At 43.9% G+C, this 26,950-nt stretch overlaps 2 protein-coding genes across 2 annotated transcripts in view; one reads left to right on the forward strand and one right to left on the reverse strand.

The window, feature by feature from the left end:
• Nucleotides 1–26,950, forward strand: part of LOC138975582 (protein N-terminal glutamine amidohydrolase-like) — a 570,098-nt gene that overhangs the window by 418,966 nt on the left and 124,182 nt on the right. The window lies entirely within an intron of this gene.
• Nucleotides 28–24,991, reverse strand: LOC138977122 (uncharacterized). Its single transcript, XM_070350032.1, has 8 exons — nucleotides 24,986–24,991; nucleotides 24,549–24,623; nucleotides 14,364–14,513; nucleotides 8,675–8,761; nucleotides 7,792–7,818; nucleotides 7,142–7,427; nucleotides 3,633–6,293; nucleotides 28–3,064 (listed from the first exon to the last, which is right to left on the reverse strand). The coding sequence occupies exons 1-8, from the start codon at nucleotides 24,989–24,991 to the stop codon at nucleotides 3,003–3,005; spliced, it is 3,354 nt and encodes a 1,117-aa protein (XP_070206133.1). The 3' UTR covers nucleotides 28–3,002.

Below are 26,950 nucleotides of genomic sequence, written 5' to 3' on the forward strand. Positions count from 1 at the left end.
ATATTCGGATTAAAAAAAAGCTCTGAAAATTAAATATATAAAAATTATTATCAAATTTTTTTTCGAAATCAATTTAAAAACACTTTCATCTTATTCCTTGTTGGTTCCTGATTCCAAAAACATATAGATATGATATGTTTGGATTAAAAACACGCTCAGAAAGTTAAAACGAAGAGAGGTACAGAAAAGCGTGCTATCCTTCTCAGCGCAACGAATACCCCGCTCTTCTTGTCAATTCCACGGGCACTGCCTTTGCCACGGGCGGTGGAGTGACGATGCTACGAGTATACGGTCTTGCTGCGTTGCGTTGCGTTCAGTTTCATTCTGTGAGTTCGACAGCTACTTGACTAAATATTGTATTTTCGCCTTACGCGACTTGTTTTTTTTTAACATACGCTGGTTGTTCGGAAAAAAAATCAAAACTTCCTATCGCTTAGTTGTTGGACACACTCAGTCTTTGTCAGCAAAGCAGAAATAAACAATGACAACCAACCGAGGCAACGCTGCCCTCATATTTTGATTTTATTCACCATTTCTTATGAATTTTGTACTCCTGTTCTTTTTGTGTATTAATGCTGTATTTTGGTTTTTGTACATGTGTATAGCAATGTCATTGTAAAGCGCTTAGAGCTTCTAGGTAAGCGCTCTATAAGTTTCCATTATTATTATTATTAATGCACTGAAATAGGGTATTCCAACTGAAAGAAATTATAAAAATGACTGACTGTAGACTGAAATTTATGCATGCTTTGCCTTGCACATTATTAATGAATTTGTGTATCTATGTATTTATTTATTTGTTTATCTATCTATATCCATACATTCAATCGTTCATTAACGTATTTCTTTTTTCATTCAGTCATGTATAATTGATTAATTTATTTATGCATTTATCTTCTCATATATTTCTATATTTATTTATTTAGTTAGTTAGTTTTTCCGCATGACCCATATGATTTGACTGTCTAGTGTTTCACTATCATTGCTGATTAAGTAAAACCTTGAAAAAAAGGTTACTCAGTACAAGTGAATGTGAATCTTTAAATACGACATGGCGATCTCTCGCGAATTAGATTAAAATACCTACTAAATTACAATAGGTATTGTCTTGTTTTCTGACACTACAGTGACATGAACTTCACACTTATGACAACATTTAATTTTTTTTAAAAAGAAAGAAATGGTGACAAGAAATTAAAGACCTTAAAAAGATTCCTTAAACGAAAATCAAGAGAACATCTCACTTATAATATAAAATACAAGAACAAAAAGTCTGCTGAAAAATTAGTAGCATTGTCTTCATGGCTGATCAGTGAACCAGCAGTATTATACGTAATATCGCTTTTAAAAACTTTCGTTCTCATTCATAATAAACTCATGTTTCTAAACCGGCAACAGAAACAGCAGTTTGTGCACAAGTTAATACAACGTCTGGCAGTCGAGGGGCTTATCGTTGGTAATGAATAGTTACAACAAAAAATGTTGACGACAATCGAGGCTTCACTGAAATAATTTGGATAACATTTACATGAATTAGCATAGGTAGTCTACGACCTTTCTCCAATTGACAGACATGATTACTTGCGTGAAAATGAACAAATATATTCGATGGCGGCTTTTTCGATCAGTCACAGGTTGTGCACGTTATTTTAGATTGTAGGATACATATATATATTGCATGGTGGGGAATTTGCCATACAGTTCAACAGAAAACAACAACACTGTATGTGGAAAATACCGGAGAAGAAAAGATAAATATGGCAGATGATGGCTATTTTACAATCTCTCTATACAAGCACAATGATCAACAAAAATACGTCTCGTTGCGAGTGTTGCAATGCCGTGTTGCGCCCTGGTAAGTAAGAAATATAAATAACAAATAAGGTTATAAAAATGACTCGAGAATTTGTACAAATTGAGGAAACAATCTCTCAGTGTCTCTTTCTTACAATCTCTCTCTGTCTATTTATTCTCTGCCTCTATCTCCCTGTCACATACACGCACGCAAAAACATACGCACGCCTGCACACACACACACACACACACACACACACACACACACACACACACACACACACACACACACACACACACACACACACACACACAAGTATTTTCCGAGGTAAATCCACTTGAAGTGCAGGTTTGCTGTACACGACACATCCGTCTTTTCAGTTTCTCTTTACAATCCAAAAAAGCTGTACAAGTCTTTAGTTTAGACGAATAATATCGAATCACAAAATGAAAACAAAAAACAAACAAACACAACGTAACAATTCCTGATTCAGTTGGCATTCGTTTCAGTGGGACCACACAAACACACACACGTATAAATCCTTCTGCACAGAATGTTATCTTTTCGCTGTCCACAGCATGTTTTGCATGTGATCATCACAAAGAAGTACAAATCCAGGTTTCTCCATCCTGAACACAATAAGGCACTTGTCGTGTGTTTGGGCCCATCTTCTTTCTGTGCACTTCGTGAAACTAGGCCCAGGGTGTTTCAAAACGGACTGATCGTCCGTAATATTTTTTCGCACAGGCCCTGGAAGCCCAAAGGAGTATGGTTCGAATTCTCGCGTATACGATAAGTATACCATCTATGTCTTGCCATTTTGGTTTGAAAACTCTTCCCTGAAGGTGGAAAACTGTTACGAAAATGACAAGGTATCTAAGTTTTCTTGTTTCTTACGATTCTTCATTCAATTCAACACCACAGAGCTGGGTATTTGTCGCACCTTGTTGAAATAATTCTGCTGACCGTAGAACTGGATATTTGTTACACAAAACTGAAATAACACCGTATCGTACTATTCCGAGCAGCACGTGTTCATGAAGCGGTTGAAGAAGTCGATCTGTTCTGCAGCCTAACAGATTTGACCATTCTGTGAAACTCCATAACAGGTCGGCTTTGTTTCTTTACGAAATTTGTTTTTGTTCACTCTACCAAGCTGTGGCGCCCAGGTAGAAGTCGGTCGCTTTCAACGAGTTGTTCCCTCCAGTTAGACTCCATTCACAGGGTTATACTGTTCTTTATCCGTCAGAGGTATGGTAATAAATGCACCTGCAACACAAAAGGTGAATACATTCAAGCAAGGCGATTGTTGTAAGCCGTAAAATGAATCTGAAACAAATATTTCGTGTGGGAAACTGAATGTATCGAGAAAAATAACACCATCCAGTTCATACACAAAAGCCGTCTTTGTTTGTTTGTTTGTTTGTTTTTTGCTTAACGCCCAGTCCACCACGAAGGGTGATATCAGGGCGGTGCTGCTTTGACATTTAACGTGCGCCACACACAAGACAGAAGTCGCAGGACAGGCTTCAGCCGTCTTTGTTATCCCAACCTGAAAATAGGACGATCATTTATACTGAACGTCGTTACTCTTTTGATTCCGCTTCCTTCTCTTCGAATATATATATATATATGTTCATCTTTTTTGTTTAAATATATGATCCCTTTCTGGGCCCTTGTCTCCTTGAAGAAGTCAGCTATCTACAGCCGACAAACTATTGACAAATAGAAATACCGAGATTCTAGTACCTATTGTGTTTTTTCTCTCTATTGTTTAAAGGGACGTGAATCTTCAGATTTCAAGTCATCAGCCTAATTTAGATATATATGATCTCACCTTGCGGTTCTGCGAAGAGAACCATGGAGTCTTTTGGTCCAACATTCTCCTTAGCCCGATCTCGTTGAAGACAAAGTCTGCACAGCACACCTTGCCTGGGATCACACACCACATGAGGAACATCCCCTACTCCTCTTCCTTCTCCTCTTCCTCCTCTTGTCCTTCCTCTTGCACTGTTGCCGACACTGTCGTGGAGTTGAGCGGCTGCTAAGTACAGGGCTTGCTGGCGGGCACATACGTCGCACTGGCCGAGGTACTGGTGGTGGTGATAGCTCTGAGTTCGTACTGGTTTCAAGCTGGCCCTGTGTTGCTCCACAGCCCAGAGGTATCGCCGGTTGTTGGAGGATGAAGAGGATGAGTACCTCCTCGCCTGGGAGACTAAGGAGGAAGAAGAGGAGGCGTTGTGGCGGTGCTGGTGTGAGGAAGACGAGGGGGGACCGTTTCCGTTTCCTTGCAGACGATGGTGTCGGCTGGAGGCGCTGGGAAGGATCGTAGATCCTGCCCTGGTTCTAAACGCCTGCACAATGTTCCTGGAAGTGGAGTAGGTGTGGACTGTGTTGTTGGTGTTGTTGTTGGAGGGGTGGTTGTTGTGGTGGTGGTGGTGATGGTGCCTGGATTGAGAGGTAGAATGACTCCTGGTCACGGAGGTCACACTGGGAATGTGCTTGCGGCAAGAGGCGCTGCGAGTCCGCCTGTGGCCCGACCCGCTATCACCGGGGTTCGAACCCCCGCCACTACCACTGCGGGCGCTGGCGGCCAGCAGCAAAGACCTCGGATGACGGCGTCGCTCGGAAGCCGCAGTAGCTGTGGTGATTGTTCCATGAGGTACCTCCGTCACCATCATCGCTCTCCTATTGTTTCTGTGATCTGAGGTAAGTGTTCGTATCGCCCACACAGCCTCTGACTCTTCCCTGCCCCCACCTCCTCCTCTTCTGTTGGCAGCGACACAGGTGATTCCTGTCACGGCGCTACTGCTGCCGCTCGAGTCATCCGCCTCCTCGTCTTCCGCCAGACCACCCACAGCCCCGACCTCTTCCAACACACTGAACTGGGAGCCGGCCTTCCTACCACACGCATCACACCTTAAGTCCCCTGGGGATCCCTGAGCTGAACACACATCACACACACTCTCCACCTCTTCTTCTACGTCTTCACCCGTCTCGCCCTCAACATCGTTCTCCTCCACTTCGTGCACAACGAGTCTTCCCTCCTCCGGCTCGTGCACCACCACGATACTGTCCTGTAAAGCCTGAGCATTGTTGTTTTGATTGTTGGTGTCGTTGTTACTGTTACTGTTCTGAAGTACGTCCACTATTGCGGGCCGGTGGAGAGCTCGAGTCTTGTGCTTTGCAGAACAGTTACTGGACCGCAAGGCCAACACTGAGCGTGGGGGAGGAGCGAGCGGAGGGGGAGAGGAAGACTTCCCCCTCCGTCTGTCTCTCTCGTCATCGCTACTGCCCCTAGACCCTCTGTACACCCGTGAATCGTAACTGCTGACGTCACTGGAGTCTTTAGGCTCGCTGGAGCCGTACGTGCTGCGGTTGCTGTCGATGACGTTGGAGTCGCTGTTGGAGCTGAGGTGACCCCCTCCAACGCCGTCCCTGTTGCCGCAGCAGCAGTCGCACTCCAGGCTGGTGTCGCTGGGGTTGGGGTCCGAGGAGCTGGAGCCACGCACGGCAGTCACGGACAGGCTGCGGAGCGAGCCCCACCTATCGCCGTCACTGTCATACACCACCCCTCTTCCTCCTGAAGGGCCGATAGGGGCGTACAGCCGTACAGCGTTCCCCGGGGTTTGGTGATACACCTTCGCCCCACCGCCACCTCCCCGTCCCCCACCACCACCTCCACCTCCACTGCTAGCGTGCAAGGCGCAGGTGAAAGGGTCACTGCACATGTGGTGCGCCGACACGATGGCGGGCGTGAAGGGCAGCCCCGAGTGGTGGTGGGCGGGGAGGTAGGGCGTCACGGGGGTGGGGCGGATCAGGTTGGGACACGGCCCGGAGCTCCTGACACTCTGATGGAACACGGCTGGCAACCTGTTCCTCCCTGGGGCGTGGTTCCGTGTCTCGCGCCGTGACGTCACAAACTCTCTGACCTCGCGGCTACCGTTGGAGTAGCCGCGACCTACCACACCATCACAGTTGGAAGGAAAGTCCTGATGCGCCCCTGCTATTCCTCGGATACTCTGAGGAGCAGAGGCCGCAACGGCTGTGGAAGAGTATTCGCTGGAGAGGGGGTTGGCGTACTCCCTGGCGTGCGAGCAGTTGGACCCGCACCGCGATAAAGTCAAAGCCGTGGCCGAGGCCACAGCGGCTTCCCTGAAGTAAGACCCAGAAGAAGATGGACTGGAACCCACTGTGCTCTCGCACGAAGGGCATGTAGTGCGGACCACCCTCCTCCCCGAGCTGTACATGTGGAGGGAGGTGCACTCCGCGTGGGGGTGGAGCAGGGGGAGGGGCAGGGAGTAGGGGGTGGAGTGAAAGCTGCGCTGGGATTGCACGAGGCTGGGCGGGGGGAGGAGGGAGAAGCGGGAGGTCGCACGCTGCTGGTGGTCGCTGTCCAGATTCAGGTGGTCGTGGGGGTGGTCGCCGGTGGTAGCCACAGCGTCGGTGATGTCGTTGCCATCGCCGTCCTCCTCGTCTGCACCAACCTGAATGTGAGCTGTGCAAGAAAAAGAAAAAAACATTTATTTAAGAACGTTGACTACAATAATGAATTGTTCAGTTACACTTACCTTATACATCTTCGACCACTGGTAGGAAGCTACTATTTTATTGAAATTTGTTTGTTTGTTTGCTTAACGCCCAGCCGACCACGAAGGGCCATATCAGGGCGGTGCTGCTTTGACATATAACGTGCGCCACACACAAGACAGAAGTCGCAGCACAGGCTTCATGTCTCACCCAGTCACATTATTCTGATACCGGACCAACCAGTCCTAGCACTAACCCCATAATGCCAGACGCCAGGCGGAGCAGCCACTAGATTGCCAATTTTAAAGCCTTAGGTATGACCCGGCCGGGGTTTGAACCCACGACCTCCCGATCACGGGGCGGACGCCTTACCACTAGGCCAACCGTGCCGGTTTTTATTGAAATAAGTAAGCATGTTGAGACTTACTTTTCCTAGTATTCTCGGTCTGTGCAGGTGTTTTATAATTGAGTCCATCGCTTTGAATGCAATGCTGGGTCTTTGAAATCTGAATACAGCAGTGGTCCTCGAATGCTTATCTTGTCCCGTCTCGTACGTAAGAGCGAGCACGTTAGATGGAACGGAAACTTTTATAAACTGTATGGAATTCATTGAGCGGTACTCTCTCTCTCTCTCTCTCTCTCTCTCTCTCTCTCTCTCTCTCTCTCTCTCTCTCTCTCTCTCTCTCTCTCTCTCTCTCTCTCTCTCTCCTCCTCTCTCTCTCTCTCTTCCTCCCCTCTCACTCTCTCCCTCCCCCCTCTCTCTCTCTCTCTCTCTGTCTTCCTCTCTCTCCCTACTCCCTCAAACCTGTATCTTACCCGCGATGTGGATCTTGCAAAGGGGACAGGTGCCATGGTTTTCCAGCCAGGGGTCGACACAGACGCGGTGAAACTCGTGGTCACAAGGCAACACCCGCAACACCTGTCCCTCTCGGTACCCTTCCAGGCAAATGGCGCAGCTTTCTGAGATGGAGCTATGCACGCTGGTGTCTGAGTTCTGCGGGTGCTGAAGCGGGTAGGTTCTCTTCGGGTAGGTGGTGGTCGGCTGGTACTTGCGGGTGCCCAGCTGCGCGATCATCCGTTTGGCCAAATTTGAAACCGACAGCTGAAAAACAAGAGACAATTTTATGCTAAGGAGATGTTGAAGAGACACTTTCTATGGAGATGATATCAGATAAGTGGAACGATATTCATTTTAGCTTACTCAGAGCGATGTTAGTAGAGTTCTGACTCATAGAAACGCATACATTTGTGTCAGATATTTTTTCCGTTACTTTTCCACATTCATGAAGATATATTTTCTGAGTTTATATCATGGCCTAGTAGGCGTGGTTGCTTCAAAAGTGCATGCATTAAAAACATTCTGTCGACTTTCACGGTTACATTTAGGAGTCATAAGTTTCAATATCATATTTCTTCTTTCAAAAGATAACAACTCTTCTCGTGAAGATATGAACATATTCACTTACTTGTCTCTCTCTGTTTCTCCATTTCAGCTGAAAACAACAAAAACAATGTAAGTTGTTATAACGCTCACGTTTTCGACACTAGGTACTGCATATATATAACTTATTGAAGACAAACATCTATATCTATATATATATATATATACGACTTGTGTCTGTGTGTCTGTGTGTCTGTTCGCGATGCGCGGCCAAGGTTCTCGATGGATCTGTTTCAAATTTGGTGGGCATATTCAGGTACACCCGGGACACAACCTGGTCGATGAGATATTTCAACACGTGCTCTCAGCGCGCAGCGCTGAACCGATTTTGTTTTTTTTGTCTGGATCAACAGTACTACCAGTAACTCTTCCTTATCTTCTCCAGTGTTTTCAGCGTTTATCTCCCTTCCTTCGTGTGGCGTCAATCCATATTCCCGTTTCTATTTTTAGAAGGTCACTTTCGACAACGCTCAATCCATATTCCCGTTATACTATCTTTACTCTTCTCCAGTGTTTTGCGCGTTTATCTCCCTTCCTTCGTGCGGTGCTCCGGCAAAGCCGGCGTACACCCGGCAAAGCCGGGTCCCCGACGCAGCCGGGTATTCGGCCCGACTTCTTCCCGGCGAAGCCGTACCAGACGAAGCGGGTATTCATCTAGTTATGTATATGTATTGCTCTCTCTCTCTCTCTCTCTCTCTCTCTATCTCTCTCTCTCTCTCTCTCTCTCACACACACACACACACACACACACACACACAAACACACACGCGCGCCAGCACACACACACACACACACACACACACACACACACACACACACACACACACACACACACACACACACACACAAGGTCGCTCACAAACCATTCATAATGAATCGCTGTTTAGCACAACTCATGACGTCTGTACCTTCAGCATAACGATGACGCAGATGAGGCAGAAGAGAAGAAACACCGCCACAAAGATGCCCATGCCGAAGTACTCCTTCTGGGTGATCTGAAACATGAAACAAGTCGCGTAAGGCGAAAATACAACATTTAGTCAAGCTGTCGAACTCACAGAATGAAACTGAACGCAATGCAATTTTTCAGCAAGACCGTATACTCGTAGCATCGTCAGTCCACCGCTCGTGGCAAAGGCAGTGAACTTGACAAGAAGAGCGGGGTAGTGGTTGCGCTGAAAAGGATAGCACGCTTTTCTGTACCTCTCTTCGTTTTAACTTTCTGAGCGTGTTTTTAATCCAAACATATCATATCTATATGTTTTTGGAATCAGAAACCGACAAGGAATAAGATGAAAGTGTTTTTAAATTGATTTGGAAAATTTAATTTTGATCATAATTTTTATATTTTTAATTTTCAGAGCTTGTTTTTAATCCAAATATAACATATTTATATGTTTTTGGAATCAGAAAATGATGAAGAATAAGATGAACGTAAATTTGGATCGTTTTATAAAAAAAATATTTTGTTTACAATTTTCAGATTTTTAATGACCAAAGTCATTAACTAATTTTTAATCCACCAAGCTGAAATGCAATACCGAAGTCCGGCCTTCGTCGCAGATTGCTCGCCCAAAATTTCAATCAATTTGATTGAAAAATGAGGGTGTGACATTGCCGCCTCAACTTTTACAGAAAGCCGGATATGACGTCATCAAAGGTATTTATCGAAAAAAAGAAAAAACGTCCGGGGATATCATTCCCAGGAACTCTCATGTAAAATTTCATAAAGATCGGTCCAGTAGTTTGGTCTGAATCGCTCTACACACACACACGCACAGACACACAGACACACACATACACCACGACCCTCGTCTCGATTCCCCCTCTATGTTAAAACATTTAGTCAAAACTTGACTAAATGTAACAATACCAATAGTTTAGTGGTACATGTACCATATTTTGTAAAGGCTGCCTATTTTCTTTAATGAGAAGAGTTTACGGGGCGAAGGTGTGGCAGAGAGAGAGGGCGAAGGTGTGGCAGAGAGAGAGAGGGAGAGAGAAGGAGAGAGAGAGAGAGGCAGACAGAAAAATAAGAGAGAGATAGATGGGTGGGGAGGGGGGGGGGGCGGGAGAAAGAGTCAAAGCGGTTTAAGACGCCGATATCGATGCTTTTTTGGTGGCAATGTGCTCAAACTCAATAAGCGTTATGGGGCAGGGCTGGTGTGTGTGTGTGTGTGTGTGTGTGGGGGGGGGTGGGTGGGGGGGGGGGGGGTGGCGAGGAGGTCGAGGGACAACATTTTGAGTTCAAAATTTTGAACTGAAAAACAAATTCTTTGGCGATCTAGCAATCAACATTTAACAACTGACAGAAACGCTTCAGGCTAAACGGCAGTTTTTCTACGATATGGAGATCGACTTTTTTTCATCACACTTGCACGTGCACGTGGACGCGGGTGAAGAACGATTTTGTCGAGTCCTAGTCAAGTAAGAAACAAGTCGCGTAAGGCGAAAATACAATATTTAGTCAAGTAGCTGTCGAACTCACAGAATGAAACTGAACGCAACGCAACGCAGCAAGACCGTATACTCGTAGCATCGTCACTCCACCGCCCGTGGCAAAGGCAGTGCCCGTGGAATTGACAAGAAGAGCGGGGTAGTACGTTGCGCTGAGAAGGATAGCATGCTTTTCTGTACCTCTCATCGTTTTAACTTTCTGAGCGTGTTTTTAATCCAAACATATCATATCTATATGTTTTTGGAATCAGGAACCGACAAGGAATAAGATGAAGGTGTTTTTAAATTGATTTCGAAAATTTAAATTTGATAATAATTTTTATATATTTAATTTTCAGAGCTTGTTTTTAATCCGAATATAACATATTTATATATTTTTGGAATCAGCAAATGATGAAGAATAAGATGTACGTAAATTTGGATCGTTTTATAAATTTCTATTTTTTTTTTTACAATTTTCAGATTTTTAATGACCAAACTCACTCATTAGTTTTTAAGCCACCAAGCTGAAATGCAATACCAAAGTCCGGGCTTCGTCGAAGATTACTTGACCAAAATTTCAACCAATTTGGTTGAAAAATGAGGGCGTGACAGTGCCGCCTCAACTTTCACGAAAAGCCGGATATGACGTCATTAAAGACATTTATTAAAAAAAAATGAAAAAAACGTTCGGGGATTTCATACCCAGGAACTCTCATGTCAAATTTCATAAAGATCGGTCCAGTAGTTTAGTCTGAATCGCTCTACACACACACACACAAACAGACACACACACACACACACACACACACAGACACACGCACATACACCACGACCCTCGTTTCGATTCCCCCTCGATGTTAAAATATTTAGTCAAAACTTGACTAAATATAAAAAAGCAAACTGCAGCCAAAATGAAAGGGGAATGCTCAGCTTATAAGATTAATGTGCAGGGTAAGGCGTGGAGGGAAAAAACTATGATTAAGCTGCATGGATGATCGATGAATTCTTAATGTTTAACGGTCGGTTTGCCCCACAAGTACAGAATGATCAGTACCTGCAGGAGATAGGGGTAACGCCGCCAGTTCTTCGGGTAATAGCTCCTTTCTATTAAAAGTCATTGGATGATCGATGAATTCTTAAACGTTTAACGGTCGGTTAGCCCCACAAGTACAGAATGATCAGTACCTGCCGGAGATAGGGGTAATAGTTCCTTTCTATAAAAAGTCATACAGTTCTTTGCGAATAGAACTGTGAACTCAACTTCTCCAGTAAAAGCTTCTGAAAACTGGAACACCAACTTCTCCAGTAAAAGCTTCTGAAAACTGGAACACCAACTTCTCCAGTAAAAGCTTCTGAAAACTGGAACATCAACATCTCCAGTAAAAGCTTCTAAAAACTGGAACACCAACTTTTTCTTGAGTGACATTTAAGGTGATAAGTTGGCGAACAACATTGTGAGAAAACCATCGTGTTTGATGTGGAATATAATAAATCTAAACTCATATCAAACGCCTCAGTCTGCATCAATTACAACATAACTGATTAAAACCAATAAAAGCTATAGTCGATACGCTTCGTTAGAATAATAACCTATCTACCTTTCTTGCTTAATTTGTTTCTGCCCTGCGTTTCTTCATTTTGCTTCTTTTTCAATTTTCAAATTGCAGCGGAAGGGAGGGGGGGAGAGAGGGGGAAGGGGGGAAGGGGGGGGGGGGGGGGCTAGTTACAAACACTAGCAAGACGTTCAGCGCACTCTAATGTCTAGTTTTTAGAAAGACGGGGAATGATTTAGGGCACACTACATTGCGTACAATCTAAACATTTGCACTGGTTGATCGCACTGTATTATGCTTTAGTACTCATATTTTAGAGTGCTCCTCGTGTCATGTTTTTCAACCGACACTCGTTTGCACTCGAGATGCAATAAACAGTCAACTGTACGACCTTTGAACTGGAATGTAACCATTCAGAAACACACACAGAAACTGAACCTCACGTATAAAAACGTGTGAATGTCGCTACCTATGAACACATCGGTGGATATTCTCTCGGTATCGTTTCCCTTTGATCTAAAGCATTCCCAGCCATTTCCTCGACCACAAACCTGCACGATGTATTAACCATGAAAGGAAACCTTATCGCAGGTATTTTAACGTTCGCAACAATCACGCACATTACTCCTTTGCTCTTTTCTTCTTCTTTCTTTCGCATTGCTGCGTTCGCTTTGATCTTCAGTATATTTAGGACCAGAAATTGGTCTGCACGAAAACGCCGAAAGAAACCTTACGGAGACACCTCAGACTATTCTGGCTGTAATAATATATGTTGGGTGTGGTTTCTGACTAGTGTAAAATACTAGGTGAGGTGTTACAGTACTGTGTGGTACACAAATAACTCCAGAAGCCACTGTCATACACTGTATTTGACACGTGTCTCCAATTATCGTAGGTCAAAAAGTGTTAGTGTTGGTTTTTGTCCTGAGACAACACAGACACATAAACTCACGTACGCACGCACGCATGCACATTCAGTAGTCACACATAGTTCGTTGAACTCTTTTTGTCAGCAGCGCAGAGTTTTTGAGTAGAATTAAAAACCTGCGCCTGAGAACGTTTTACACCCCCCTCCCCCCCCCCCCGCCCCCCCAAAAAAAAATCAACTGTTTGTGTTTGTTCATTTGTTTTTATTTAGTCATTTACTTCTTTGTTCAGATTGATTCGGAGTTCAGATCTGTGCCTGGGAAAGACCATGAGTTGTCAGAGAACCAAACAGGCACAAAAACGCATCGGTGCAGAAATGTGCTTGGATGATTTTGAAAGCAAGCTCAACACGATTCTTGCATGAGATTCATTAACGACGAAAGCAATCAGACCCATGCACAGAGCTCTATAAATAGTATGTGCAAAGCTTAGTAGTACCAGGTTTAATTCTGAACACACTTTGGAATTAGAAGCTTTCCTCTAATGAAGTTGTTTTTATCTGAATATGTTATATCTCTTATCTTGATGCTCCTCATTCTATGAGGTCAGTTACAGATACGATTCACCTCAGACGGTGTGAATTTGCTAGCCTTGCGAAATCTTCTCGCAATTATGTAACCCTAGTTATGCTTGACTGATGCTCCCGATAGCTCTATCATATTCACTGTAACATCTGTATTCATTAACAACCGGGGGGAAATGTTCTCTCGGCCTAAACCTTGTTTCCCTTCCTCGTCTTCTTGTGGACTTTATGAGATCAATTTCCATGGCTCAGTAGATACACCTGCGTCTTCAATGTAGCATCTGGCATTTTTTAACCTTAGCCAAGAACCATGAATCCTGAATATAATTAATCGTCTGAATATAATTAATTTCCAGCTGTTCTGAATATCCTAACTGTAAGCTGACTACAATTCTGCTATCATGGGTCAGTTGCGTGTGTTGAATTAGCTTTCTTCCGCTGGGATTTTCTGATCTTTGCAATAAGCCGCGAATGATCTGGTTGAGGTTACTATCATGGTATCGGGATCTTTTCTTCTTGTACATGTATACTGCATATCGGTATGATGTGCCCGTAACATTTCCACTGTAAGTCATAGGCTCGTTGCTGTTTTCTATCCCGACTACTGCATTTTTTATGGCTATTTAAACCAAGAAACCACTGGTTGTTTAAACAACCAATCCACTGACTCTGCTGCATTCCGAAATTTCCCCTTCCTCTCCACGCGGTATGGATTCTTTGTCCTGGAAATTGAATCTTTGTCTCGCCTCAGCTTGGCGTTCTTCATCGAACAGTGTCTGATGTGCACGCATGTTTGGATTGCTTGACCTCCATCTCGCTAGTTGCTTCACATTGGCTAGTTAAGCCGAATGTTTCAAGGGGGCGGGGAGCGGTGGGGGGGGGGGGGGGGGGGTATAGGTTTCACTTTGTTTGTTTGTTTGTCCTAATGTCTACACTCAGATTTCTGTTTTGGGCCGATTGAGCTGAGATTTGGTGTTTCAGCTTAATTGGTAGTTCCCTCTCCTCCATCCCACGCTCACTTTCTTTTCCTTTATTTGGTGTTTAACGTCGTTTTCAACCATTCAAGGTTATATCGCGACGGACCCACGCTCACTCAAGGCCATCTTAAGTATTAATGTCTGTGACAATACAAGCATGTGTACACATTTTCCTTACCTCAGCTTGGCGTTCCTCGTCTTCCTGCGGACTGTAGATGATACGTATTCGTGCCTCAGACTGCGTGTTGACGATACCCATCAGCTTGGCGGCGTCCGGGCCTCGCATCAAGATCACCGGGCGTCCCAGCGTGTCCTCCGTGTCCGACAACTGGCAACAAACGACAATCGTACAATTACTGACCATGGAACACGTGTAGTCATTCAAAAGGGAACATTTCGTTGCTGGGACATTTATGTATAAAAACAACGCACTGACTGAATATCATTTTACCCCTCCCCTTCCCCCCACCCCCGCCCAACACACGCGCGTTTTAAGACTCTCCTTTCACAAAATGTTCGTTCATAGCCTCTGCAAATTTACCCACATTTTAAGACCCCTCCCTCTTCTTAGGATTTTATTTTTTCAGATATTGGGCGGGGGGGAGGGGGTGTCCTACTTCATTAAGGAATTGTCAGGTACCCTTTGAATGCCCACTTCGGAATACTGCAGGACGCAAAGCATGACCAGTCGACCACCCCCCTCGCCCCCAAATCTTTTACTTTTGAATTGTTATTCTATCTTAAAATAGACTGGAATTGCTCAACTGAAATTTGGACGTTTGAAAAAGGCCTTTAATGTTGCTACATCTTATTAGCGTCAAATAACGAATGATATATGAATGCAAGCGCAAATTACAAAAGCATGCAAGGGCTTATAACACTAGACAGTAGTGAGTGACAGTTAAGTAAACCAAACCTCTGTGTTAGGAAACTGTATGTATGGAATGCTAAATAAATCCTCGAACTCAATTTGACGAGATTTTGTCTGCTGCTGTGAAGACGGGCCACGTAGAATAAAAGAACACAACTATACGACATTTGAGAACTTCGTCAATCTCAGTGTCGTGTAACACTCTGTCACCGCACACAGTGAGAAGTACTGAATGGAACAAGGGGCTTTGCAAACCGTGTTGACAGTGCTAACAAATCTTTTTTCTCCCTCGCGCATACGTTTCGTGAAATCAAAAGATTCTTCTGTCTTTTGTCGCATGTGGGTTTTGCTTTTAGCCCTTTTGGTACGTTAGTCTTTTCTTGTTTTTCTCCTCGTGGACACAAAAAGACTCAAACAGAACTGCCAAGAGATGACCGTCTCAAAGTTCAAAGCGACCACACACACTTCAGAAGACGAAAGATCCAAGACAGTTGGCAGGACAGGAGAGAAACATCTATACATGTCGTCGTCTTCCGTCAGTCAACTCTTGGCCTTACGACTTACAAGGCATAACGAGCCCATTCATCATCAAAGCTACCACCACGCGCCAGCCTCGATAAACTCCTGGAGACTTAACTCTTTCCTTAAGACTTACAACGGACAACGGGACCATTCATCATCAAAAGATACCACCTCGCGCTAGCTTTAATTGATTCGTAGGCTCTTGACGACGTACAAAAGTGATGGATAGGGTGTTCAAACAGACAAGTGTGGCCTCTGAAGGCTTTGTTCATATTCTTGGATGTACACAAATGATGGATGGACGTCTGTTCACATTTGACAGTGCGGTTGCGTTGGGCGTTGTTTTTTTGGTTTTGTTTAAGTCTGTGTGTGTGTGTGTGAGAGGAGGGGAGGGGCGTACTAAAATGATACATCGTGAGTTCACACGGATCAGAGCGAATTTGGAGCGTTCAGGTGATCTTTGCGAATAAACCACAATGACGGATGTACAGCTCAACGGATGTACAGCTCAAACAACCGTAACCGTTCGAAGGTTGAAACCGTTTGACGATTGTCTCGGAATAGCTTACTTAGATGACTGATGGACAGTTGAAATAAATGTGCCGTTTGAATATTTGAACCGTATAAAGATCTTTTTTGAGATTGATTACGAAAATGACTGATGAACAGTTGTCAGTTCAAACAACTGCACTGTTTGAAAATGTCAACACGTTTGAAGATCAAAACTGTTTAAAGATCGGACAAAGATAGACGAATTTGAACGACTGACGGACCGTTAAAACCTGTACCGTTTGAAGATTGAAACTATTTGAAGATGGACGTGAGATATATGTCCTAAAATGACAGATGGACTGTTCAAACACAAACAACAGGGCACTCTCTCAAAGGAGATGACAGGAAACAAAAGGAGGCAGGGGTCATTTATCAATTAGGCGAACTGTGCGGTCCCCACTTTGAAAGACATGGTCGTCTGCTTTTGTGTGACTCTCTGTTTGTTTTGGAACTGTTCCCATAGCTAGAACCTATCGTTTGACTGTTATTTCGCAACACTGACAAGGTATATGTTAGCCCCTAGAGTGTAGAGAAGCGCAAACAATAAACAGAGACAGACAAGCAGAATACCGAGACAGACAGGGTGAGGTCGGTGAGGCGGGTGGGCGGGCTGGACGGGAGATTGGGATGGGGAAACAGGAGGGAAGCTGTACATAGAGGTACAACGTAAAATTGATATTAAAAGTCCTACGGTTTTAAGCCATTAGGGACTTGAGTGTTTGTCCGCTTTCAAAAAAGAAAGAAAGAAAAAAAAATAAGGAGAGGAGGGCAGGGGGTGGGGGTTGAGATGGTACAGTAACGCAAGAGGGACCTGTAACATCAACGTAATTGTACAGTTGACTCTGCCGTTGCAAGAAACTCGTAAAATCGTCCATCTGTCCATAACAACCACTCGCATGGATTCCCAGATACTTTTTCTTCTATGAAATTCACTCTACTTTTGACCAGTACTTTGGGTTGCCGTTATAGGCAAGTTCGACTGTATATATACAAGGACCAACAGAAAACAGTCACAAGCAAATTCAACAGAGAAAACAGCGTTCCCGTGTCTGCCTCTGCGTAACAGAATTAAGATGTATGTGGTACACATACGCTATTTTATTTGGTCCTGTCGACAACTTTATGAGATTAATATGTAAGCGCCTAGGGCTATATCTAGATTAGGCGCATAAAAATGATCACAATAATACTAATAATAATAATGAGCAGCAAAACATGAATCAAGGAATGCACACAGGAAAATGTCCGTGTACTTTTGGACTAGGGGAAGACCGTTCGAACCATAAAAAGGAAAGAAAACGAAAACGGAGGAATAACCAAAAGACACCAGGACTAAAAAAAAGATAGGAAAGTATGCAATTGAATCAAGGAGTACCAACAAGAAAAAGAACGAGTACGTTTAGCCAACGGAATGACTATCCAACACACAACGTAGAGACGAATAGGGATACAGTGAATAACCAGAACTCACGGAAGACAAACCCATGGGGAAAAACAACAAGAAAAACAACATCACCAGTACAACTGTAAGAAAGAGACAGTGCCTTTTAGACAAAGGAATGGCCATTCAACACACAAAATAGACAAGACAGGGAATCAGGGGAAAAGTACTAGAGTTCACGGAAAACAAACCAAGACCCAAGAAGAAGACAAGAAGCAAGACTTTTCTTTTCTTTTCTTTATTTGGTGTTTAACGTCGTTTTCAACCGTTCAAGGTTATATCGCGACGGGGAAAGGGGGGGGGGGGGGGGGGGGGGGGGGGGGAAGGGGGATGGGATAGAGCCACTTGTCAATTGTTTCTTGTTCACAAAAGCACTAATCAAAAAATTGCTCCAGGGGCTTGCAACGTAGTGATATGACCTTACTGGGAGAATGCAAGTTTCCAGTACAAAGGACTTAATATTTCTTACATACTGCTTGACTAAAATCTTTACAAACATTGACTATATTCTATACAAGAAACACTTAACAAGGGTAAAAGGAGAAACAGAATCCGTTAGTCGCCTCTTACGACATGCTGGGGAGCATCGGGTAAATTCTTTCCCCTAACCCGCGGGGGGGGGGGGGGGGGGTACAAGAAGCAAGACACCAGGACATAGGACACCAGACACGAAAAGAAAAGACTGGTCAAAGACAGAAGCAAAAATTACATTATGAAGCCGTGTCCACGAGACAACGAAAGTGTACCTTCGGACAAGAGAAATGTTTCTTTTCACACAGCACAGAAAAGAAACGCAATCGGGCGATAATCAGAAGATACCACAAAGTATAAGCCAAAGACAGAAGGGACCGCAGTATGCAAAATCAAGCCGTTCCTACGAGAAAAAAAAAGACATTAGACAAAGGAATGGGAATTCAGCACACAACACAGAAAAAAGGGGAAGCGAGGTGTGGCCACAATACAACAAGGAAGACAAACAAAAGAGAAGAAGAAAAGAAAACCATGCCAACCACAACAAGACACCAAGAGAACATGCCTTAGCTTAGAAAACGAAAACAATCAAAAGAGAAGTAGAATAGAAAACCATGCCAACCACAACAAGACACCAAGAGAACATGCCTTAGCTTAGAAAACGAAGACAAACAAAAGAGAAGTAGAATAGAAAACCATGCCAACCACAACAAGACACCAAGAGAACATGTCTTAGCTTAGAAAACGAAGACAAACAAAAGAGAAGAAGAAAAGAAAACCATGCCAACCACAACAAGACACCAAGAGAACATGCCTTAGCTTAGAAAACGAAGACAAACAAAAGAGAAGTAGAATAGAAAACCATGCCAACCACAACAAGACACCAAGAGAACATGCCTTAGCTTAGAAAACGAAGACAAACAAAAGAGAAGTAGAATAGAAAACCATGCCAACCACAACAAGACACCAAGAGAACATGTCTTAGCTTAGAAAACAAAGACAAACAAAAGAGAAGTAGAATAGAAAACCATGCCAACCACAACAAGACACCAAGAGAACATGTCTTAGCTTAGAAAACGAAGACAAACAAAAGAGAAGTAGAAAAGAAAACCATGCCAACCACAACAAGACACCAAGAGAACATGCCTTAGCTTAGAAAACGAAGACAAACAAAGAGAAGTAGAAAAGAAAACCATGCCAACCACAACAAGACACCAAGAGAACATGCCTTAGCTTAGAAAACGAAGACAAACAAAAGAGAAGAAGAAAAGAAAACCATGCCAACCACAACAAGACACCAAGAGAACATGCCTTAGCTTAGAAAACGAAGACAAACAAAAGAGAAGTAGAATAGAAAACCATGCCAACCACAACAAGACACCAAGAGAACATGCCTTAGCTTAGAAAACGAAGACAAACAAAAGAGAAGTAGAAAAGAAAACCATGCCAACCACAACAAGACACCAAGAGAACATGCCTTAGCTTAGAAAACGAAGACAAACAAAAGAGAAGAAGAAAAGAAAACCATGCCAACCACAACAAGACACCAAGAGAACATGCCTTAGCTTAGAAAACGAAAACAATCAAAAGAACGTCAAAAATAATCAAAATTAAAAAAAAAAGGCTAAATCAAGGGACACATAAAGACGAGGGGAACAAAAAAGACAGGAGGCAATGGACAAGGCTAGGAGTTAAGACAGGGGGCAATGGACAAGGCTAGGAGTTAAGACAGGGGGCAATGGACAAGGCTAGGAGTTAAGACAGGGGGCAATGGACAAGGCTAGGAGTTAAGACAGGGGGCAATGGACAAGGCTAGGAGTTAAGACAGGGGGCAATGGACAAGGCTAGGAGTTAAGACAGGGGCATCCATTGTTGTCCTTCTGTCTCTTCCTCAACAGCCTCTGTAGTCCCACTTTCGACACGGGGCATGCCGTCACTTGTGAGTGAGAGCTAGCTGACTTTCCGAGCAAAGGGTGGCGGTGGGGGTGGAATGAGTTGAGGGTGGTGCAGGTGGTAGCTATCAGCGGAACCCCCTTTTTACGCCACCCCCCCCCCCCCTTCCCTTTTTAAGACCTACATTTTTCAGATTTCTGAAGATTCTCTGTATGTTTACCTCCTTTTATAAGATCTCCCCTGGTTTGAGACCTAATTTCCTCAAACTGATTTGTTCAAGGTCTGAAAATGAATGTGTTCCACTGTAGTCGTTATGAGCGTGTGTGTGTGTGTGTGTGGGGGGGGGGTAGGAAGGCCGAAGAGGGGTGGTGGTGGTGGTGGGGTTTGAGACTACGAGGGGATCAATTTGTGTGTGGGGGGGGGGGGGGGGGAGGGGGAAGAGACTGAAACAAGCTTTTCCCTTCTCGCCCGCGGCGCCGCTACTGTCAAAAGGCTCTTTCGCGTGTCGAGGCCCACACATCCATCAAGCTACGGCGGGACTCCCAAGCTACTATACGGACGAACACCTACAGGATTTGTGCTCTATAGTCCCTATGATCCGAGTAGCGACTGAAGTGACCAAATCATTTTGTCTTCCTTCACCTGTGCCATGATTTAGTGCTGATGGGACTTCAAGAGGTAACACGTTAAATACCTCGAACAAAATTCCACGGACACAATTCACGATTCTCCATAGTAGCTTGACCAATCCATGACCACATGTCATGTCGAGGTGCACTGCTCACACTTACTTTGCTGGTCCTGAACCGAACAACAATAGCACTATTCTTCCCATCGCTTTATTGAAATTAAAAACTACGTTCGTGTCTTAAATTCCACCAAAATTGCACTGCTGCAAAGTTCAGGTGCATATAAACTGTCCATCATCTCCATGCTTTGAGCGCCGATGGGAATTCATAGGTATACGCAATGACATCACACAAAACGGCGCAGTCACAATCTTCTGCGAGTATAGTCTTGCGTTGGCCTCAGTATAATCACCATCACTGTACGACATTATGTAGTGTTTAAGGTCTGTAGAACATAGGCTCCTTGAGACATAAACAACCTTCTGGAGAGCACATAATCTCAGAAGTCGTCATAGTATTCAAGGACAATTCTAGCGTCATTTTTGCTAGGTCATGACAACCTGCTGTGTTACACCTCTGTAACTCTATAAGTCCAGTCTAAAAACACCGATGTACTCTTCAAATTCTGTTTCATATAATTCCTCAGACATGAGGAAGGAGGTTTTTACCACGAAGCGCAAACAGTTAAGCAATTCCAAGCGTTCTCTTTCAAGTTCTGTACTGTCTTCTCAATTCCTTGTTGACAATGTGAGTCTGGAATGCCGGGTGACTGTGTATGTTTGCTTACGAGGACTATGAATACGGTAATGCCACTTGGGGCCACTTTGTGGGTGTGTGAAAGACAAATGGTCTAACGGGCCATTAAGAGCCCCTGAAGACAGATTTGAATGTCAGTGACTCTTGCGATCTATCTACTCTGGACACACTCTTTGCTGGCGTCAGCTTTGCAAACACGAGGGACGTTTGAAACGGTTTTGGTATTGTTATTCATGAACGCTCCGTTTATTGCACGAACAAACGCAGAATGATATTTCTAGGGGAAAATGTTAGTAATTCGGTTTGAGAGCCTTGCTGTCCAAGTAAAAAGCATATAGCTAGATTGTCCAACATGGGACATGAATGTCCTTCACGACAGCGGCAAATTATAAGAATACTTGACGAGAACTGCGTGTTCTATGTCATCAACAGAGCCTTATACTGCGACGGCCAGAAATAGTACCAGAGTTCTGATCCTTATTCTTTGTTGGACATGACACTACAATGACAAAGACTTGGTCTCCTCCTCTTCCTCCATTCATGTTTCTGTCCATTGTTTGTGTCTTTTTCATTTCCTCTCAAGGCGATCCTTTGGCCCTGTCCATGCGCAAAAAACCACCAACATCTAATAGTTATAACTCATCCCCTTTCTTTCTTTGTCTTGTAGCTGCTGCTTCAAACCACGCCACACAACGAACTCAATTATAGCCTGTGTTCCAAGAGTGCACAAGGACGACCGACAACTGCAAGCCTTGCAAAATTCTTCTCACGAAGGTATGCAAATGTGATTGTCGTTTCTGCATGTAATGCCTATAGTTGTTCTGTGGAAAAAAAAATCAACTGTCTTATTTCAGATTCGCATTCTCGTGATGCGTCTCGGAGACATAAAAAAAGTTGGCCCACTCAAGTCGGTTTTTTTCTCCAGTCACTTTTTATCCTTTTCCTTCTTTTTATATTTTTTTTTGCAGAGAGAATGAGAGAGAGGCAACACAGACCAGATAAGATGATGTGGGTTTTTTTTCAGCACAGGAATAATGGAAATGTTTTTTTTATTCGTAGAATTTGCCCAAACTTGTATTAGGAAATGTATGGCTGGTAATACACCGTGTCAATTTCTGTTACCATTTAATTCGAAGGGTTTGTCTGGTGGTCGATCATAAAACTTTTCAAACACGTTTATGTATTATGCTGTATCAATCGAGTGTGCAAAACATGTTTGTGGTGCCTCACTTGTTGTGGTCATTATTCTTCTGGCGCTAAACACTCACACACACACATAAAGACAGAAACATAATCTGAAACTGTTCAGGTAAGGTAAGGTAAGGTCATTATTCTTCTGGCGCTAAACACTCACACACACACATAAAGACAGAAACATAATCTGAAACTGTTCAGGTCACGGTAAGGTAAGGTAAGGTAAGGGAAGGGAAGGGAACGGAACGGAACGGAACGGAAGGTATCACCATAATTATAGTCCAGTGATAGTTTTGCTCAACAAGAGGCGAAGCCTAATTTCAAGGCTCACGTAAGAAATCGACAAACAGTAACACAAACTCAATCACTCCGTCACACATACACACACACAGTAAGCATAGGTGACACGGTGCAAGAGTGCGAGACACTAGATCTAGATCTGTCTGTCTGTAGCCTACTTATGGGGACACGACTGCCAGATGGCCAGATCGACACTGCGCTTTCGACAGCGCTTCCTCGCGCAGACACTGGAAACACGCTGTGCAGATTAACCTGTAGGAAATCTCCTTTGGTATCTTCTTTATCTATTTTTCTGGAGCTACGAAACCGAACAATGTGAAATCATGAGTCGTCTTCTCCGAATCGGCGAACTGCAGCTCGGTGATAACTGTATCTATACCACAATCCTTCACGCGATCTGACCTAACCTTGACCCCTGACCTGGTCTACATACCACACACGACACAAACCAGTCAGCTGTTTTTACCCCCCCCCCCCCCCAAAAAAAAAAAAAAAAAAAAAAACCACCACCCGTTTTCTTTGGATACACACTTTAACTACATACGTGCCGACGAAATGTTGATCATTGCTTCAATACTTTGAAGCTGTTGCTTGAATAATAACCAGGTAAAATTAGTATTTCGGTGTTCAGTCAAATGTTAAAGTTCTACCACAGACATACATACATACGCACGCACGCACGCACGCACGCACGCACGCACAGACAGACAAAAGTTAGCATCGCATAGGCTACACTTACGTGAGTCAAAAATTGAAACTGAGAGGTTTTCATGAGAACCGTAACGTTTTTCTGAAGGAAAGTTCGAGCCGGTAGGAATAGCGATGAAAACTTAGTTCAAGCGATAACAAAATTAAAACAAGTCGCGTAAGGCGAAAATACAATATTTAGTCAAGTAGCTGCCATTTTTCAGCAAGACCGTATACTCGTAGCATTGTCAGTCCACCGCTCATGGCAAAGGCAGTGAAATTGACAAGAAGAGCGGGGTAGTAGTTGCGCTAAGAAGGATAGCACGCTTTTCTGTACCTCTCTTTGTTTTAACTTTCTGAGCGTGTTTTTAATCCAAACATATCATATCTATATGTTTTTGGAATCAGGAACCGACAAGGAATAAGATGAAAGTGTTTTTAAATTGATTTGGACAATTTAATTTTGATAATAATTTTTATATATTTAATTTTCAGAGCTTGTTTTTAATCCGAATATAACATATTTATATGTTTTTGGAATCAGCAAATGATGGAGAATAAGATAAACGTAAATTTGGATCGTTTTATAAATTTTTATTTTTTTTTTACAATTTTCCGATTTTTAATGACCAAAGTCATTAATTATTTTTTAAGCCACCAAGCTGAAATGCAATACCGAACCCCGGGCTTCGTCGAAGATTACTTGACCAAAATTTCAACCAATTTGGTTGAAAAATGAGGGCGTGACAGTGCCGCCTCAACTTTCACGAAAAGCCGGATATGACGTCATCCAAGACATTTATCAAAAAAATGAAAAAAACGTTCGGGGATTTCATACCCAGGAACTCTCATGTCAAATTTCATAAAGATCGGTCCAGTAGTTTAGTCTGAATCGCTCTACACACACACACACACACACACACACACACACACACACGCACGCACGCACACACGCACACACGCACGCACATACACCACGACCCTCGTTTCGATTCCCCCTCGATGTTAAAATATTTAGTCAAAACTTGACTAAATATAATCACGTACCATCTCGGCAGCAACGGGATTGTCCGTGATGTCCAGGACGACAGCCGTGGCCCCTCTCTGCAGCGCTCGCTTGGCCTGAAACAACAACCATCATACATGAGAATGGACAATGGTCAAGTAGGAGGTAATGGATTTTCAACATAATAAAACATTCAAATTAAATTTAGGAAAATTTGTTTGGGCTGGATTAGTCCTGAGTTAAAGGGAGACAATGCAATAATTCACACATGACTTCTGTATGCTTTTCTAGACAATTTGTTTTGTAAATGTCGAAGTGACGTTTGTAGTCGCATTTTTGTTTCTCGGAATTGCAGATATGATAATAATACATGTTTGTGTATGTTTTCCCGATCATTTTTATCGCAACTGAAGAAGTGGGACACCAACACAAAATCACTTATCGAACCGAATCGACAGTTTCAACCTGCATACCTCACATCCATCTCGATCGAAAAGCAAGCCTCCCACCCCTCCCGATCATACCCTACTCACACACCCCTCCTCACTCTCACACTCCCTCCTTCCCTCTCACACTCCCTCCCCTCTCTCTATATTTTTCTTCTCTTTTCTCAGTCTCGCTCGAATCCTCTACCTTACACTTCCCAACACACGGGTAATAATAAAAAGTTAATCTTCCTGCACCCAAACACCCTGAGGTGTTGTTCGCCCATAAAAAAACCGCACTCCATCTCTTCACAATAAAAAGCGCAGCCCCGGCGCAGCGGGTTTCAGGGGGGGTGGGGTGGCTGAGCGGTTAAGGCGTTACTGTTTGCGGATACGAAGGGTCCTTTTTACAAGTTTTGAAGACTTGAAGGAACCAAAGCCCTGTTATTATTTTGACAATCGTTCAGTACATTAATTAACCGTTCTTGTTTTCGAGTCTCAAAACTCTATACTGAAAACCGCCTTTGGGTAGCTTTTTCGTCTTCTGCGTTCATTGGCTGCAACTCCCAAGTACACTCGTGTTTTGCACATGTGAGTTTTACCAATATGACCGTTGTTGTTGGATTTTTACCCGCCTTTTAGGCTGCCATACTCCGTTTTCAGGGAATGCATGCTGGTCTATAACCAACCGAACTCCGACATGGATTACAGGATCTTTTCCGTGCGTACTTGGTCTTGGGCACGAAGGAGGATAAGGCACCCGCAGGTCTGTACATAAGTTGGGTGCAGCTGGGTTTCGAACCCCAAGCCTTCCACGTGGAAGGGCGACGTCTTACCCACTTGGCTGTTGCGGACTATTGCGCCCATCGCCTTTGGGTATATGCCATACTTCGTGGTAACTATTGGACAATATCGTTTCGTTCTCACTGGATATCACCTTTCTTCTAGGGACACGTTCGGCTGGTCTCAGTGGTGTCCAATCAAGATAGATACCACTATATTAATTCTTAAACATTGCCCACTGTATAATTATTGATGGGCTGATCTTTGGACATAGGACGGAAATGTAGCTCAGAGGTTACTTCTCTGACCTTGAACAAGATCGTATGTGGTTGCGAGTTTGAGACCCGGGTAATTTATATTCCGTACCCACATTTTACACATGATGCGTTGATGTCCAAACAAAGCCCTAACCAACCAAGCATACGTACGTTTAATTTTTTTTTTATATAGCACACACGCATGTGGTTGGGGGAGGGGGGGGGGGAGTGAGTGTGACTGAGATCGCGCCATACTGCTGCTATATGCTTTTCGTCGGGTTACCTTCCCATAAAACCTAACGGCGATTCCCCAAGGATGACAAAATATCGGTAACCTAGGTCAAACGCCGACGAACAAAATTCTGACGAATACCTGTATTGGAAAATGAAAGTCGGACGTATAGAACCCATTGCAATTGTCAAAGGGGCAGGTAGACAGACCACTTCGATTGAAGATGCACATAAAAGTGCTTGGCACTGGACAAAAAACTGACTTTTTCAGTTTCCTTGAAGTCCATTCCCGCTGCATGCTTGACCACCTACTCCAGTCCCCCTCTCCCCCTCCCCCAACACACATACAAAGGTCGTTGAGCGCACGTCCGCCTTTTCCTCCCCAAACGAGCCCCCCCCCCCCCCCCCTCCGACCTTTGAGAAGTCACGGGTAGGAGGTACAGAGTCAACTGGAAACATCGTGCTCCTCCTTTCAAAGAGCCGGGTATAGGCCACCCGGGGAAAGAATGGGGTACTAGCCATTTTGAAAGAGACGTCTGCCGACCACCACACCCCGCGTGTGTGGAGAATGGAAGAAAGAATGGGTTGTGTTTCTTTTTCTTTTCTCTGTGAGGAAATCAGTCAAGGGTCAATCAATTAACCAGTTTATAAACTCGTTTTGAACCCGTGACTTTTTCTGGTTTCCTCGGCTCTCTTCCAGTTTCTTTATGCTGGTCGCATTTTTTCGGTCTTTCACGACAACAACAA

This window comes from Littorina saxatilis, linkage group LG9 (assembly GCF_037325665.1).
Source record: "Littorina saxatilis isolate snail1 linkage group LG9, US_GU_Lsax_2.0, whole genome shotgun sequence".
Taxonomy (NCBI): Eukaryota; Metazoa; Mollusca; class Gastropoda; order Littorinimorpha; family Littorinidae; genus Littorina; species Littorina saxatilis.